The 14,084-nt window shown below is 35.5% G+C and overlaps 3 protein-coding genes across 7 annotated transcripts; all 3 read right to left on the minus strand.

Annotated features, from left to right (window-relative positions):
• Positions 1–476: 476 nt before the first annotated feature.
• Positions 477–4,630, minus strand: PEX22 (peroxin 22). The gene is made up of 8 exons (XM_021955530.2): positions 4,332–4,630; positions 2,974–3,207; positions 2,827–2,874; positions 2,505–2,561; positions 2,298–2,399; positions 2,031–2,096; positions 1,047–1,148; positions 477–922 (listed from the first exon to the last, which is right to left on the minus strand). Exons 1-8 carry the CDS (start codon positions 4,434–4,436, stop codon positions 818–820), a joined length of 819 nt encoding a protein of 272 aa, XP_021811222.1. The 5' UTR covers positions 4,437–4,630; the 3' UTR covers positions 477–817.
• A 1,061-nt stretch (positions 4,631–5,691) lies between these two features.
• On the minus strand, positions 5,692–7,275 carry CYCP2;1 (cyclin p2;1). Its single transcript, XM_021955503.2, has 2 exons — positions 6,569–7,275; positions 5,692–6,227 (listed from the first exon to the last, which is right to left on the minus strand). Exons 1-2 carry the CDS (start codon positions 6,967–6,969, stop codon positions 5,927–5,929), a joined length of 702 nt encoding a protein of 233 aa, XP_021811195.1. The 5' UTR covers positions 6,970–7,275; the 3' UTR covers positions 5,692–5,926.
• Positions 7,276–7,408: 133 nt separating this feature from the next.
• Positions 7,409–14,084, minus strand: LOC110754477 (uncharacterized). Of its 5 annotated transcripts, none has more exons than XM_021955545.2 (14): positions 13,880–14,084; positions 12,972–13,077; positions 12,694–12,827; positions 12,353–12,391; positions 12,120–12,212; positions 11,904–12,020; positions 11,344–11,439; positions 10,546–10,659; positions 9,797–9,850; positions 9,453–9,500; positions 9,030–9,180; positions 8,444–8,609; positions 8,018–8,087; positions 7,409–7,837 (listed from the first exon to the last, which is right to left on the minus strand). In XM_021955545.2, exons 2-14 carry the CDS (start codon positions 13,024–13,026, stop codon positions 7,580–7,582), a joined length of 1,395 nt encoding a protein of 464 aa, XP_021811237.2. In that variant the 5' UTR covers positions 13,027–13,077; positions 13,880–14,084; the 3' UTR covers positions 7,409–7,579. The 5 variants fall into 5 exon arrangements, with proteins under 5 accessions (XP_021811237.2, XP_021811236.2, XP_088106932.1 ...); XM_021955544.2 differs by having other exon boundaries at positions 12,945–13,077; positions 13,880–14,082; XM_088250806.1 differs by lacking the exon at positions 13,880–14,084 and adding an exon at positions 13,621–13,768.

Consider the following 14,084-nt stretch of genomic DNA (forward strand, 5'->3'; position numbering starts at 1 on the left):
AAATACAGTCGAACCCAGATTACCCAAGCTAATTTTATCAGAAAAAATAAAGACTTTTGAGAAATGGAAGTAATATCTTCAATTTTTTCCTTCAAGATATGATTTTACAGTAACCTTCTTTTTCACTTTAATATAATTACATTCTTTTTCTTTTAATACAAGCTATACTCTAAATTATTCTATTATAAGGGATATTAAAAGCGATAGCCGGGAGGGAGAATTCGAACTTAAGTGCAAAGAGGACGGAACCCACATCTGCAAATTGCTAGTTCTTAGTGTCTTCCAAAAGACTTTGTTTCTCATGTGACAGACAATGTGCCCTTGCTCACCGAGAAACATCACACACCGCCAGAAATTTTGTAGAACTCAACAGCAGTACCATCCATCTTCCATCTTCTAAGTGCAACAAGAAAACTTGACAAACCATTCACCATTAAATTTCAAAACTTTCAACTTTATAACATGTAACACCAAAATTATTGTCAATGTTGGCATATAGAATCCTTTAACTGAGTAAATTACAAGCATTAACAATTTCACAAAACTTGTAGTTGGAGTTTGGATTTGATCCAATATATTACATAAATTTCAAACAATGAGATATCCCTTGAAACGGTGGGGTGATACAGAGCAAGTCTATCTGACTAGCGACTAATAACAAGTTAACAACAGCATAAGTACACCGAGACACGAAAACCATTTAGCATTAATAAGCTGGAGCTGGAACTTAAAATTAACATAAAACCCAAATGCGGGAAAAAGAAGAACCCTAGTAGAAACCTAAAGATTATATTTGTATCTTTTATTTGTTGGATCATCAAACACATCCAAAGAACTGTTCCAAGGATGGGGAGTTGAACACATTAGAAGCAGCCCGTTCAGTTCTGGTAGGAGAGATGTGAAGCTGATACTTGATAAACCTCTGCAACCAGTAAATAAATGAATAATTCAGATGACAACCATGGAAATGAGCATATACATCAGAACATGGGGCATGAGATTGAAGAATGACGTGTAGAAAAACAAGGTAAGCAATAAGAATATACAGATAATTGAAAGATGATGTCAGGATTTGTGTCAATATGCCAATCTGGTTCCAATTGGCGAACAAAAGATGTTCGTCCATTCTCTGTGCTACAGAAGAGAACCTGCAAATAAATCACAAGGATTATGTAGATAACACAAGAAATTGAAGAAGACAAAAATAACAGCATCCCAGCAAGTTGAATCTATGAAATAACTGAAATATCATTTCATCAACTAGTTGTACTTTAAGACTTGTAATTGTAAGTTGGTTTTCAAATATAACAGACAGACTTCCAAAAATGGGTAAGATAATACTAAGCCAATCAGAAAAGCACATCTTAACATACGCAAAAACCATCCTTCAAATGCCTATTGGAATTGGTGGTGTTCCACTTCAACTTCTCTGGCTCTATTAAGTCAAGTGTGGGACAAATTTCAATCAAATTCATTACTTTTTCATTCTGTGTGACCACTTTCTCACATACTGTAGCTTTTTCCTAAGTAACAACCAAACCAGTCATTTTTCATTTGAGGACCTATTGGGCCTTCCCTCAATTATCTCACCAATCTTGCTCAGGGCCGGCCCCTAAGTTTCTGCAATTACTCTTAATTTCTTTCAGTCAAAATGGAAATATTGGGATCCAAGAATACAAGTACTGGTTAGTTTCCAAGATCTTGGCTCATTCAAAAAGCTGTATTGTAAGTCTTATGAGTTCAAAAGAAAATTTGTTTGTTGATGGTTTATATTGATTAGCTCCAATTCATAAAAAGTGAAAGTACAAAAATGATTTCTTTCAAAAATAATGAAAAGAGAATATGCATAAGGTGCAGAATGAAAAAAGTAACCAGAAAGCCAAACACAACCGCCTGCACATAAAACTAATAACAAGCAAGCAGGATTATTAAAAAAATAAAAATAAAAATTGGGATTCTGAAAAGTTATATAACACTATCAACCCATATATATATTTTTTAATCAAAGTACTATCAACCCATATACCTACCTTTTCTTTCACCAAACCCCCAGATGTGAAAACCCCAGCATCTTCCAAAGCCAGTAGAACCTTTTTCTGAAAGCAAGAAGCAATATCATTTCGCAAATGATAATAAAAACGAATATTTACAACACAGCAATAGGCATAGATAAAACAGTAGAATTTAAACAGCATGAATAAGAAATGAAATTAAACAACATGCATGAAAACCTATTAATCTCATAAAAAATTACAGAACCCAAGCAAAATGATTGATACAAAGAGGCTTGCACGCACTTCAGTTTCATCGTCGAGAACTCTTTCCATGAGATACAAATCACAAAATTTTGTGATCTCCAAGAGTACTTCCAGCACTGAGTACCTCACAGTCACTTGTTTCTGCCAGGCACAAGGTAAAAAAAGTAATGTTAATCCTTTTCCAGTTATTACAACGTCCACCACTAAATTTACAGAAAGAATGCTACTGGAAAGACAATCAGACACCTGAAGTTCTTCTGGGGTACTTTCCTCAAGGACTACTCCAAGTAAACGACAAGTTACCTACAATAAACTTTAAAACATGAATTTGTTGATGCAAAATTACAAAGAAAAAACTTTCATGCTTATACAAATTATTCAAATTTTCATTACATTACATGACTTCCTAGGGTATCACATAGTAAATACCAGCTACTTAACCAATATGACACATTTGAAGCTTTATAGTTTTAATTATGAAGTGCCGCTAAATATAAAAGTAAAACCCAAAGGTCGTATAGCTTCACTATATCGAGAAGACGAAACACAAGTTCTCAATGACACTTACCTTTCTTCCTTCACTCAGTTTCTGCCGAACTATTTGCCCCAAAGTTGGCTGGAATTAGAAAAGGAAAAAACACAAAAAAAAAAGATTCAGCATAAATAAACAATGTCAATACAAAGTGGCATGCAAACCCATCTGGCAGACATTTACCTTTACTGGCTGAAAGAACTCATCAACAACATTTTGTGCTCTTGTGTCCTCTGAAGATGAAACTCCTGAAGTTGTCAATGTTGCATTTGACTGTGAACTGATGCCAGAACTACTGGATGCAGGTGCCTGTCTCTTTGGTTGCCTTCTCTGAGGTCCACTGGGTGATCTCAGCAGCCTCCAGGTGAAAACTATTGCAACAGCAAAGCCCGCGATAGCCCCAATAGAACGTGAATTCTGATAACATTGAAAAATCTTGAGACAACTCAACTTCAACATCTCTATTCCAGCATTACTTTGATACTTATAAGCCAAAGATGAAATGTAATAGAATGGGATAATCCCAAAAAAAAATTGATAATATAACTATGAAATCCACTAAACCCATCAGGCTTATAGAATTCTATTTTTCTTGTAACATACGTTTTAGTCTGTGCATTCGATCTTGAAACAGAAGAAAATAGGTAAAATCTACCCCTTGACACGGTTACATTAGCTTCACTTACCTCTTGAGTATCTCTTTACCCTAATGTGAATTCTGATAACATTGTAAAATTTTGAGACAGCTCAACTTTGACATCTCTATTCCAGCAATACTTTGATACTTATAAGCCAAAGATGAATCGTAATAGAATGGGATAATCCCAAAAAAAAAAAATTGATAATATACCTATGAAATCCACTAAACCCATCAGGCTTATAGAATTCTATTTTTCTTGTAACATACATTTCAGTCCGTGCATTCGATCTTGAAACAGAAGAAAATAGGTAATATCTACCACTTGACACGGTTCACATTAGCTTCATTTACCTCTTGAGTATCTCTTTATCCTGGGTCAATTCTACTTATAGCTTTGTGTATCAGTTGAGAGCCAGTCATTGTACAAAAAGTACACTAATGCAGGAAATGCATGACACAGGGTTTCTGGGTACTAACTAAAGACATGCAGCAGATTCGCAGCACCCATCGCAATTCACAAATTGGAGATATAGTAATGGAAATTAGGCTTCACTAAGTTATATTGAACTGAAAGGGCCAATGTTTGCAAGTATGTCTCTTTTTTTCCTACGCTACAAAGTATCAAATATGGTCATCCCAAATTTCTCTAATTTCCAGTTATGGATCATTTACACATCAAATTTTCTCAAAAAAAACCAACATCCTAAATAAATTCACGTTGAGATTAGAACCAAGTTGCACACAAATCAAATGAACAAACAAAATTGGAACATAAAATGATAAACCCATGAAGCAATTCAAGATAATTGACAGATATGAACAATTTTAGGCGGGGATGCCATTCAGATCCGTCAGAAAATTTGACAAGATAAGGAAAAAAGCATGAAAAAGAGGTAAGAACCAGGTTGTGGAGGGAGATCGGGAAGATACTAGACATCTTCACAGTGAGGTAAGCCCCGAAGCGCTTGATGAGCTGAAGCAGCTCTTCTTTCGAAGACTCGGCCATGGGTTAAACCGACGACTAGTCGTCGTTTTGAAAAGCTTAGGCGTCGGCGAAGCCAAAGCTTCTGATTAATACTCAGCTCAGGACCTCGGCTCCTTCCCCTCGCTTTTATCTCTGGAATGTACAGAGAGCGAAAGCTTGTGCCTTTTTGTCAACGATGACAGAGAGAGAGAGAAGAGTCTTTGATGCGAAATTGCGATTTTTTTATTTTCTTTTTTCTGTCTGTGTTTTTCTTTCAATAGTTTTTTTTCTTTTTCTTTTTGCTACTAAATTAAAAGCACATATTTTATTATATTATATAGTTTAATGCTTTACAATAGAGTATTTTTATCATACATGAACATTCTGATTTTGTTTTCTACATTTTTTTTACAAACGATTGGGGGAGAGGTGTTCACATAAATATTTATTGGGTTCTTGGGGTTTCGAACCTTTACCTGCATAAATGGAGGTGGAATAGCTCAACTAATTCATAATTTTCTTATATTTCCCATACAAGGATGTTTTGTACTTATTAAAACAAATTATTTGACAAATCATATTGTTATTGTTTACTAACTTTATATGATGTAACAACTATTTCACAAATCAGATTCTTCTTGTTACCAAATTTATATGGTGTAACATGGTACTAGCCACTTGGTTATTTGTGTTACTACTTGAGGAATTTGTTGTGAAACCTGAAAAGAATTGGGCTTATAAGTGAAACTAGCACCAGAAAGAAGTTCCTGGTTTAGCTTTCAACCTTATTTTTCCAATAGCAAGAATTAGTATTTGTGGTGTTCCTGTTTGTTCTTGATATTCTTTCGCTTTCTAGTTTTGTTGCTTAATCCAGGTGAATTTAGATGAAGTTAAAGTGGGGAAAAAAACAGTAGTAGCACAATCACAGGAAGCATAGAATATCAAATAGGCCAGACAGAGAATAAGTGTTGCCTTGTACTCAAGGAAACTGAAGTTGGAACTTCATATATAGTGTTATTAGCTACATGTTTCAAATTTGGAATTTTGATTAAGGTTGGTATGGTTAGAGGATTAATTAAGAGCCTTAATTAGAAGGGGCCATGAATGGATGTAAAATGCCTTGGACTTCATCATATTTGCACAATATAATGCATGAAAGGTTAGCTAGCAGAATTTCGAAAGCAACCCAATAATCTGTATGATCCTCAGAATTCAGCAGAACTTATGTTTCTATCTCTAAGCCCACCAAACTGCATTCATAGTCTAGATTCTAATTATAAACTCCAATAATTTCAAATGCAAGTCAAGAATTAATTCCTTTTGTATAATACTCAATTTTGGAAAAAGACGGTCACAAAAGCTGAAGCTTCTTCTTTTACATGAATGATAAGTGATCTTAACAGAAGAAAAAAAATGGGAAAGAAAAGAAAAGGTTAACCATGAGCCTCTCTAACCAACATTATGAACCTTGCTAGCCAGAGAGAATTAAGATACAGAAAAAGAAAAAAGAAATTGAAAAACAGTTCATCAGATCAGTCCACAATCTTAGGTGGTGAGGAACTCTTTGTGTTTTCTGATATCTGAGGTGGTAAGGAACTCTGAGAATTTTCCCGTATTTCGGCCACATCACTGAGGACTAACAATGGCCTTTCAATCCTTTGGCATGCCCCATTGAGCATCATTTCTTTTTCTAAATGGAAGCAATAACTCTCAAAAACTCTAGAGCTCACCATGACACCAAAATCCAGCAGGAAAAGCAACTCCACTTCTAGTCTGTTCAATTCAGCGTTGCTTACTCCGCCAACCCGGGCATAAAATGCATTGTTATAATGCCTGCAGCATGCATGTTGTAATGTAAACAGAAGAACAAACACAATCAAAATTTACAGCATCATGAACATGGCAGACTTCTATGTGCTGGTGTAAACAAGGGCTGACTAATTCCAATTCAGGAAAAATATTCTAGTACTAAATCAAATGCAGTTTTCCATAGTAATTGATTTTATAGTATTCAAATACTCTGTTGCAGCTAGCCATACAGAATTTGGGGCAATCTGAATCAAATGAATTACACAATGAAACAAAATTTGGAAACTTTCCAGCATATCATTGAGAGAAATCAAAATCCCAATTCATGAAAACAAGGAGAGGTAGATATATATAAATAAACTTACACATCATCTAGCATCTTAGAAGCAATCATAACGCTTGTGACCAGCAATCTATGGACATTCAAGGACAGCACAAGAGAGTCAGGGTGCTTATGAAGCAGCCTATCTATGTACACATACCCAACCACAAAACATGAAGGGCTACAATCCGTGTACTTGTAGAGCCTCTCCAAGTACTTGGGTATGCTTATGCTTGGTGCCCTCACGCCATGAAACACATTCAAGCTCTTCCCAATCCCAGCCGAGCCACAACTCTGTCCATCAAGTTGCTGGCTCAGGCCATCTGCAAGCGTGTTATTTCGAGCAACCAACTTCTCCAGCACGAAAGAGAGTATGGTTAACACTCTCGGGATACTCGGCTCCGGCCGGCCATGGTGATTGGTGAACTCGTCGGTGGCTAACATTTAGCTCATTATGGTTGTGGCTACTGGTTTTCAGGTGGGAACTGCGAGGAAGAGTTTTGGGTGGTTTAAGACTAGAGAGGGTTGACCTTGCTGTGCATATTATCTGGGTTGGGTTGGGTGGCAACGACTGACGAACTGGATGTTTGACACGTGTGCATACCATTCGGTGGCTGGAGGCTGGAGCTATCGAAAGGTGGTGGTTTGATAAGTAGCTGGAATTTGGGAGTGACCTTGAGCCAATTGATTTGGTTTGAAGGGAATCCCACAAATGCATGCGATTTGGAGATAGGATTTTAATCGGCCAGCACCAAATCCATGAAATAAGTGGTGCCAATTGATTTGGTTTGAAGGGAAACTTCCTAGAATTGAATTGCGAAGGGGCAGATCCCAAATTTTTTTATCTTCTAAGCAAAGACAAAGAGGCATCATTATACAAATGTTGTTTCACAAAATGAAGTGACGTATACATTATCTCCTCACTGTTGAAGAAACGTTTTTCATTTGTTCATGTAAATTGAAATTGAAAAAGGCGATGAGCAATCCCACTAGGGAAAAAAATTATACAAAGCTAGGAATGATGATTCGAGGAAGAGAATAACTGCTTAAAGGCCTATACACTGTGGCCATTAGAAACAAGTAATCTTTCTTCCTCATTTGCGGTGTCGCCCATGGAAAGCTGAATGTTTGACTTAGAGTTCATCTTGTTCCACTCGTTTTCTACACGGAAGAAAACCCATTGAAAGCGACGGAAAATCTCCAAGGCTGTGATTGCGAACACAGTAAGGTAATTGTGGCGAAGATGGGAAGACAGCTTGTACGTCCAGGTACAACGCAGAATCAAGTTGCTACTTATCACCCAGAAGTAAACCTGCAACACATTTCACATAAAATAATTTCAAGGCCAGTCACAAGGTGAGTCATTTGGTTTGCATAGGAGTGTCAAGGCCACCTTGCATGGGATTAAGGGGACAAAACCAACCAGGCTATGTGTTAAATAATTAGTTTGTGTATTACTACTACTGACACCAGAAGAATGGTATATACTTACCCATTTCCGTCCATGTATGAGGTTTGACAAGGGATGTGCTTTGCTGAACTTGAAAATCCGAGTGAAAGCACTGACAAAAGGAAATCAGATATTTAGAGGGCAGAGCAAAATGATACTAATGATGCAACAAGTTGAAAGCATGAATAATCTGTGTTCTAACATTTATCACTGCTTTACAAAGAAGCAAACCATCATCAAACGACATAAAAAATAAAGTTCCCTGGTTGTATGAACACATGAGTTCATTCTAAATCTGGTTGCATGAAGCAGTGATTGCGTGGTAATTGTATCTGATGGATATTTCATTCCAGCAGTTTGTTAATGTGTTGATTAAGGTGACATCGGAACGAATGTGAAATATTAAAGTCACAAGTTCAGCATTTATCTACTATTAATATTGTGTGAAATAAAAAGCATTTCACCTACCTCAAGTCCCAATCTCTAGTCACGTCCCAGTAGAACGAGTACAAAGAGTTCAAAACACCTGATAGAAGCCAGAGGGGCCGATAAAAGTTTGTCCACTTCTCAGGAAAGACATGATATTTAAGGGCTGAAAGATAAATCACAGGTACTGCAGTTGAATACTTCAAGGCTGAAATCAGAAGCAGATAAATTTAGTACTGCAATGAATCATAGTTGCAAATGAAAATGTAACACGCATAAAAGTTCTATCTGTGAATGCAAAAGTGAAATGTTGAGAATTGACAGAAGTACTTGCAAACTTAACTTTAATTAAGAGAAGGGGAACAGAATACCAATTGCAAGATCAAAAACTAAATTTGCATATACCAACTGTCTAGATAATAGGATGTGTTTAATGGTATTTGTAATATTTTATTTTACATAGCAGTGCAAAACCAAAATTCTCTAAGTGTCTCAAAAAAAATGAATGAGTGCCACTGAGGCTCTAAGGAGGAGAAGAAACATGTCCAAATGAATTGAGGAAAAAATTTGAGGCCAGAGAAAACCATTGAAAAAGATACATTTAAGAAAAGTGGCCAAGTGAGCATACCATTTAGAAGGGTTGTTTTCTCTCCAGTATCCTTATATTGTCGAAGGCATTGGAACAAACGAAAAAGGTAAGGCAAAACAAGAACCAAGGGGATGGCAACAGAGTGACTGCCACAAACTGAGTCAGCTTCAAACCATGCAATAGTGGCAACCTGTTTTCAAAGAAAACATCTTAGAAAAAAAAAAAGTGAAGTATCACCAATATCTCTTTAACAAACAAAAGTCAAACAAGAACCGAAAGGAGCAGGACTGTCATGTGATCTCAATAATACAATAGCAATTTTTTTTTTTTAATTACGAAAATCGATAAAAGATTATTATAAGTACATATGAAAGAATAAAGTTTTTTGTCATCAGCAGAAAAGAGAAAAATTAAAGCAAAAGGCATGGACGAAGAATCCCAACTCAAAAGTGAAACCCTAACCTGTCGATGGACCATTCGACATACTGATCGCTCCAAATCTGAAAGCACCTGCATAGAAATGACAATCATAATCAGAATAGAAAAGCATAGGGGAAATCAGAAATCTCATCATAGATGCCAAAGCATTTCTTGATTCTGCACCCCTATTAGGTTAACCACATATACTATAATTCCTTAATCAACACCTATATTCTACTTCTATAAATAATTAATTAAAAAGAAAAGAAACACATGAATGTATATAGATACACACTACACAATTATCAACATGTTTAATATATCACAAAGATTACACTCATGTGAAATGACTTGGATAATGGTAAAATTAAACATAAGATGCATACCTTGGACATGGATGTCAAAATATCGGCCAGGAAAAAGTCAGAAAATGATATTGCCTGTATTCGGAAAATAAGTAACAAACATTATTTAAACATCCTACACACAAACAACAAAAAACTCAAAGCACTAGTTGAGACCAGAATATAAACTCCATTCCTAAGCAACTGGAAGTAAGTAATTGGTTTGGCACTGCAGTGCTGCCATTCTGGGAAATTTATAAGAGGATAAGGTTCAACTTTCACTTTTCACTCTCATTGATGATTGATTAGTGAAACATACTTTCTAATACATACAGCGGTTACGCATGTAATGGGACCCACATTAGCAATCATCGCAAAACTTAGTGTGATAAAATCCGTATTTCATACATTCAAGTTCTGAGAAAACCATAATCAATTAGTCACATCCTGTTCACAGTGCTGAACATATATCCAGACAAAGTAGGGAACCATCTCTAGTACAGGGAATAATCATGAGAGGCAAAATGATAACTTTGGCCTTGTAGAAACTGAATGCTCTTAACAACATAAATAGACATTGGGAAAATAAACCTCTAAGCTTCTTAGAGGTTTTGCATTGACAAGGGAAATCATATCACTTAACAAACAATTTTTTTTTCACCTTCACAGTTATCTAGCTCAAATTCCAAAAGATAAACAAGCATTGTGAGAATTATTTTGCCAGTAAGTAGGAAACAAAAACAACAGACAGCAAAAGGAGCAAAATTTTTTCCTGAAAGAAACAAACTTGCCTGTAATGGGAGAACTATACGCCACAGAGTCCTTAACAAGTAAAAGCGAGATGACAAATAGAAAATATCAAAAGGGAATATCAAAATCATTGCAACAGCAGCATATAAGAGTACCTGCAGAAGAATGTATGTAAAACTTAGCACAATTACAAGATACTAAAATTGAAGGAAGACAAAACGTGGGCATTGACATTGTCAGTATGATAAATAATGTTAGGCAGATAATATAAACAATCATAAAAATATAACTGCACCATTTATTCTATGCAGTGGAATACATCATTTAGCTTGGAAACTTTGGTCATTCAAACAATTTCCTTTGAAAAGGCTGGTTATTCAAACAATTAAACTTTCGTTTTTTAATCACGGATGAAAGTGGACTTATATAAGTATTTCATAAATCTTGTGAATTTTAGGTAAACACATATATAAACAAAATATTGAAAATAAAAAAGATTTAAGCATAAAACTTAATCATTACAGGAAAAACAAAGTCTTCAACATGCATAAACTTCATTGCCCACCACTATGCTTCCATTTACAATTAGGCCTACAGAAGTGCTCAATAAAGAATTTCACTTGATATTAACAAAAACTATTGGAACCACTTTTTCCAGTCACAAAGTTAAGCACGCTTTGCAATAGCAGTTTTGGGGTGGCAATGTACTGCCAAGTCTCCTGTAGTACCCTTCCCTTTTATTTATAATAGTCATGCGTATATATATGTATAAAATTAGTATTAAATACATAATATAATAGTCATGTCTACAACAATGAGACTGGATGCATCTATTACACTGGTTGCGATGCAGCAAGTGACACTTCTCCATGCGAATAAAGATAAAGATATGCTGTCATGCTTGTTGGCACAACGATTGTCATCCATGTGGCACACTGCAAATAGCATATTGAATGGTAAGAGTGAATCAATGAAAAAGGAGGTAAAAAGAAGGAGAAAAGAATCAATGGCTGATATGCCAAAAGTAGTTGACCAACAGCATTCCATAAAGAAAACATGCAACCTCCTATTTAAAGAAATAACTAAAATGCAGTATGCTCCTCACAATTAGTTTTCTTCCAACAGCAAAATTGAAGATATGTTTTGTAATATGTTTTTAAAAAACGCATTGAAAGCTACATGTTATGACTTCCTACCTTTAAATTAAAGAATAGTTAACAAAAAAGCCACTATACACAGTCAAAACAGATGAAAAATATAATTCCATAAGAAACGTGAAAATACAAACTATGCATTACAAGCCTTATGTTTGTATAGCATAACCATTAAAGTTGACAACAGCACCAGAAAATAACTCTTAGGCTAATAACTCAAGATGACTGACTTAACGTACTGGTACCTTCCATATTTCTCTGTGGGTCAGATGATTTTGATCGAGATCAAAAATTTTTGCATAATTGACATTGGCCTGAGCAAACACCCATAGATTAATTCCCCAAAACCAAACCATCATAGTCTGCACATATCAAAAACAGAGGAAAAGATTTCAATATAAGGATATAGAATGCAGAAGTATGATAGGATAGTCAATTCTGAATAAGAAACCATAACTAACCACAAGAAGTAGAGGATTATAATACAAAAAAGCCTCATATAGAAATAAATCTCGCAGATCCACACTCATCCTCATGACAGAATCCCATCCAATCTGCAAATTTAGAGGGTAGTTTGGTTACAACATCCTTGCAGCATGATCAATATTAATGTATATTGGTTCTTGTCACTTCTTATGGCATTAAAATCAGAATCCTACATTCAGTAGTAAAAACAGGATTATATAGAACTGACCTTGCAACAAATGAAACCCCAGACAAAGAACAGTAGGGCCTGCATATCAGATCAACTTAGAAACCAGAAAACGAAAGCAAATAAATAGAATATGAGAAAACATATATCTGGCTTGCTATCGAGTAAAAAACCATCCTAATTATCAAAAATACTCTCAATGAAGCAGAGAAGGAATGACCACTTGTATTCAATCAAACTTTGGTGATCCATGCAATCTATTTCAGAATTTTAAATTTCCTTCTTCTACCAGGTTGAGAAGTTTACAATTATCTAGCAAAAAGCAGGAAATAACTGGAAAAATGTATATTAGAAATACACAAAAATATTATAAATAACGAAACCTTGAATCTCCATAACAAAGCTGGAGATGGCATTATTGCAGCTGTACTAATTGGCATGCTTCCACCCTTCATATCGTTTGCTTCTGTCAGATTCAAGAAACCCTCCTCAGCACCATTTTCGTTATCACTTATACCTGAAAGAGTTTTTACTTTAACTATTAGGACAGTGAAGGGCAAACAAAACCCCAAGGTAGATATATCTACACAGTAACCACAGAACTCATAAGTCATAACCCAAACACTAATTGTACCCAGATCAGAGACAACAGGTCTGCTACCCGACTTTCTTAAATGTGGACTATTGGAAGGAACTGTTGCAAGACCTCCAAACATAGATAAAACTAGCAATTAGGAAATTTTTCCACCACGTAGCCAGCCAAGAACCTGCAGAAAATGAAATCACAGGGAAATATAAAATATGCCTCCAAAGCGACCAAAAGAATTTGGAAGCAATTGCCTTAAAGTTTGGGAGGTTGGGATGTCAAATAGAAGTAGAACAAAATAGTGATTTTCATATACAAAAGTTACTAAAAGGAAAACATAAATGGGGCTAAATGTTTTGAAATCCTGGACGCCATCTATACAGAAAACCAAGTTCATTATTCCATAGCTCTGATGTGATGCAATAACTAATTCAGCTTAAGAAAAAAAAACAAAAACAAATCAGAGCGATGCATCTGAGCTACAACAGAAGAACTAACCACAACATTAAGAGCTTAACACTTTATTAAAAAAAATTCGTCCAAAAAAAAAAACACTTTATTAAAATTAGGATCCCTCCAACATCCACCATTGAAGGGCTAACTAAAGACTCTTGTCTTTATGAAAAACCAGCACCTAATTCAACATTTGATTAGATGTATCAACAAAACCCCGACCAATCCCATGGCATCAAAAAACTATAACAATGCGAATTAAGCAAACCACCTTATCAAATTTGTCTGCCAAATTCGCCAAAGCACTTCATGAATATAGCTTCTCAAAACCCAAATCCAAATTCCCACAAAAAATCCGAAAATCCCAGAAACACCAATGGATACCCAGTTCCCCAAAATTCAGCAATAAGTAAGAAAACACCAGAACGAGCAAATGCAGAGAGGTATAATTGGAAAAGTTAAGCATGGACCAGATCCAACAGACTTTTTAAAAAGAAAAAAATTGAAGAGTTTTGATTAAACAAAAGTACCTTGCAATGCGAACCTTTTTACGGGTTCGCTGGATCTCCAACCTGATCTGGTGCAAAAGGTTGATGGGTTTTGAGTGAGGACTAAGCAGAGGGAAGACGTAGAATGGCAATTAGAAATTAAAAAGAGACCAATTTTGAAAATTAAGACTTTAGGGAGGGGGATTTTTGGGAATTGAAATTGAAATTTAAGACATGTTTGGTTTCG

The sequence above is a fragment of the Prunus avium genome, chromosome 3, assembly GCF_965620075.1.
Source record: "Prunus avium chromosome 3, drPruAviu1.hap1.1, whole genome shotgun sequence".
NCBI lineage: Eukaryota > Viridiplantae > Streptophyta > Magnoliopsida > Rosales > Rosaceae > Prunus > Prunus avium.

Bases quoted from the DNA above. Each gene is read 5' to 3' on its own strand.
- PEX22 (XM_021955530.2), bottom strand. From the start codon at position 4,436: ATGGCCGAGTCTTCGAAAGAAGAGCTGCTTCAGCTCATCAAGCGCTTC. The intron at 2,400-2,504 runs GTGTCTGATTGT...TGTGCCTGGCAG, and splicing joins GTACCCCAGAAGAACTTCAG to AAACAAGTGACTGTGAGGTA. The intron at 1,149-2,030 runs GTAGGTATATGG...ATTTATTTGCAG, and splicing joins GGGGTTTGGTGAAAGAAAAG to GTTCTCTTCTGTAGCACAGA.
- LOC110754477 (XM_021955544.2), bottom strand. From the start codon at position 13,026: ATGTTTGGAGGTCTTGCAACAGTTCCTTCCAATAGTCCACATTTAAGA. The intron at 9,181-9,452 runs GTTAGGGTTTCA...CTTTGAAAACAG, and splicing joins GTCGAATGGTCCATCGACAG to GTTGCCACTATTGCATGGTT. The intron at 8,088-8,443 runs GTAGGTGAAATG...TCCTTTTGTCAG, and splicing joins ACTAGAGATTGGGACTTGAG to TGCTTTCACTCGGATTTTCA.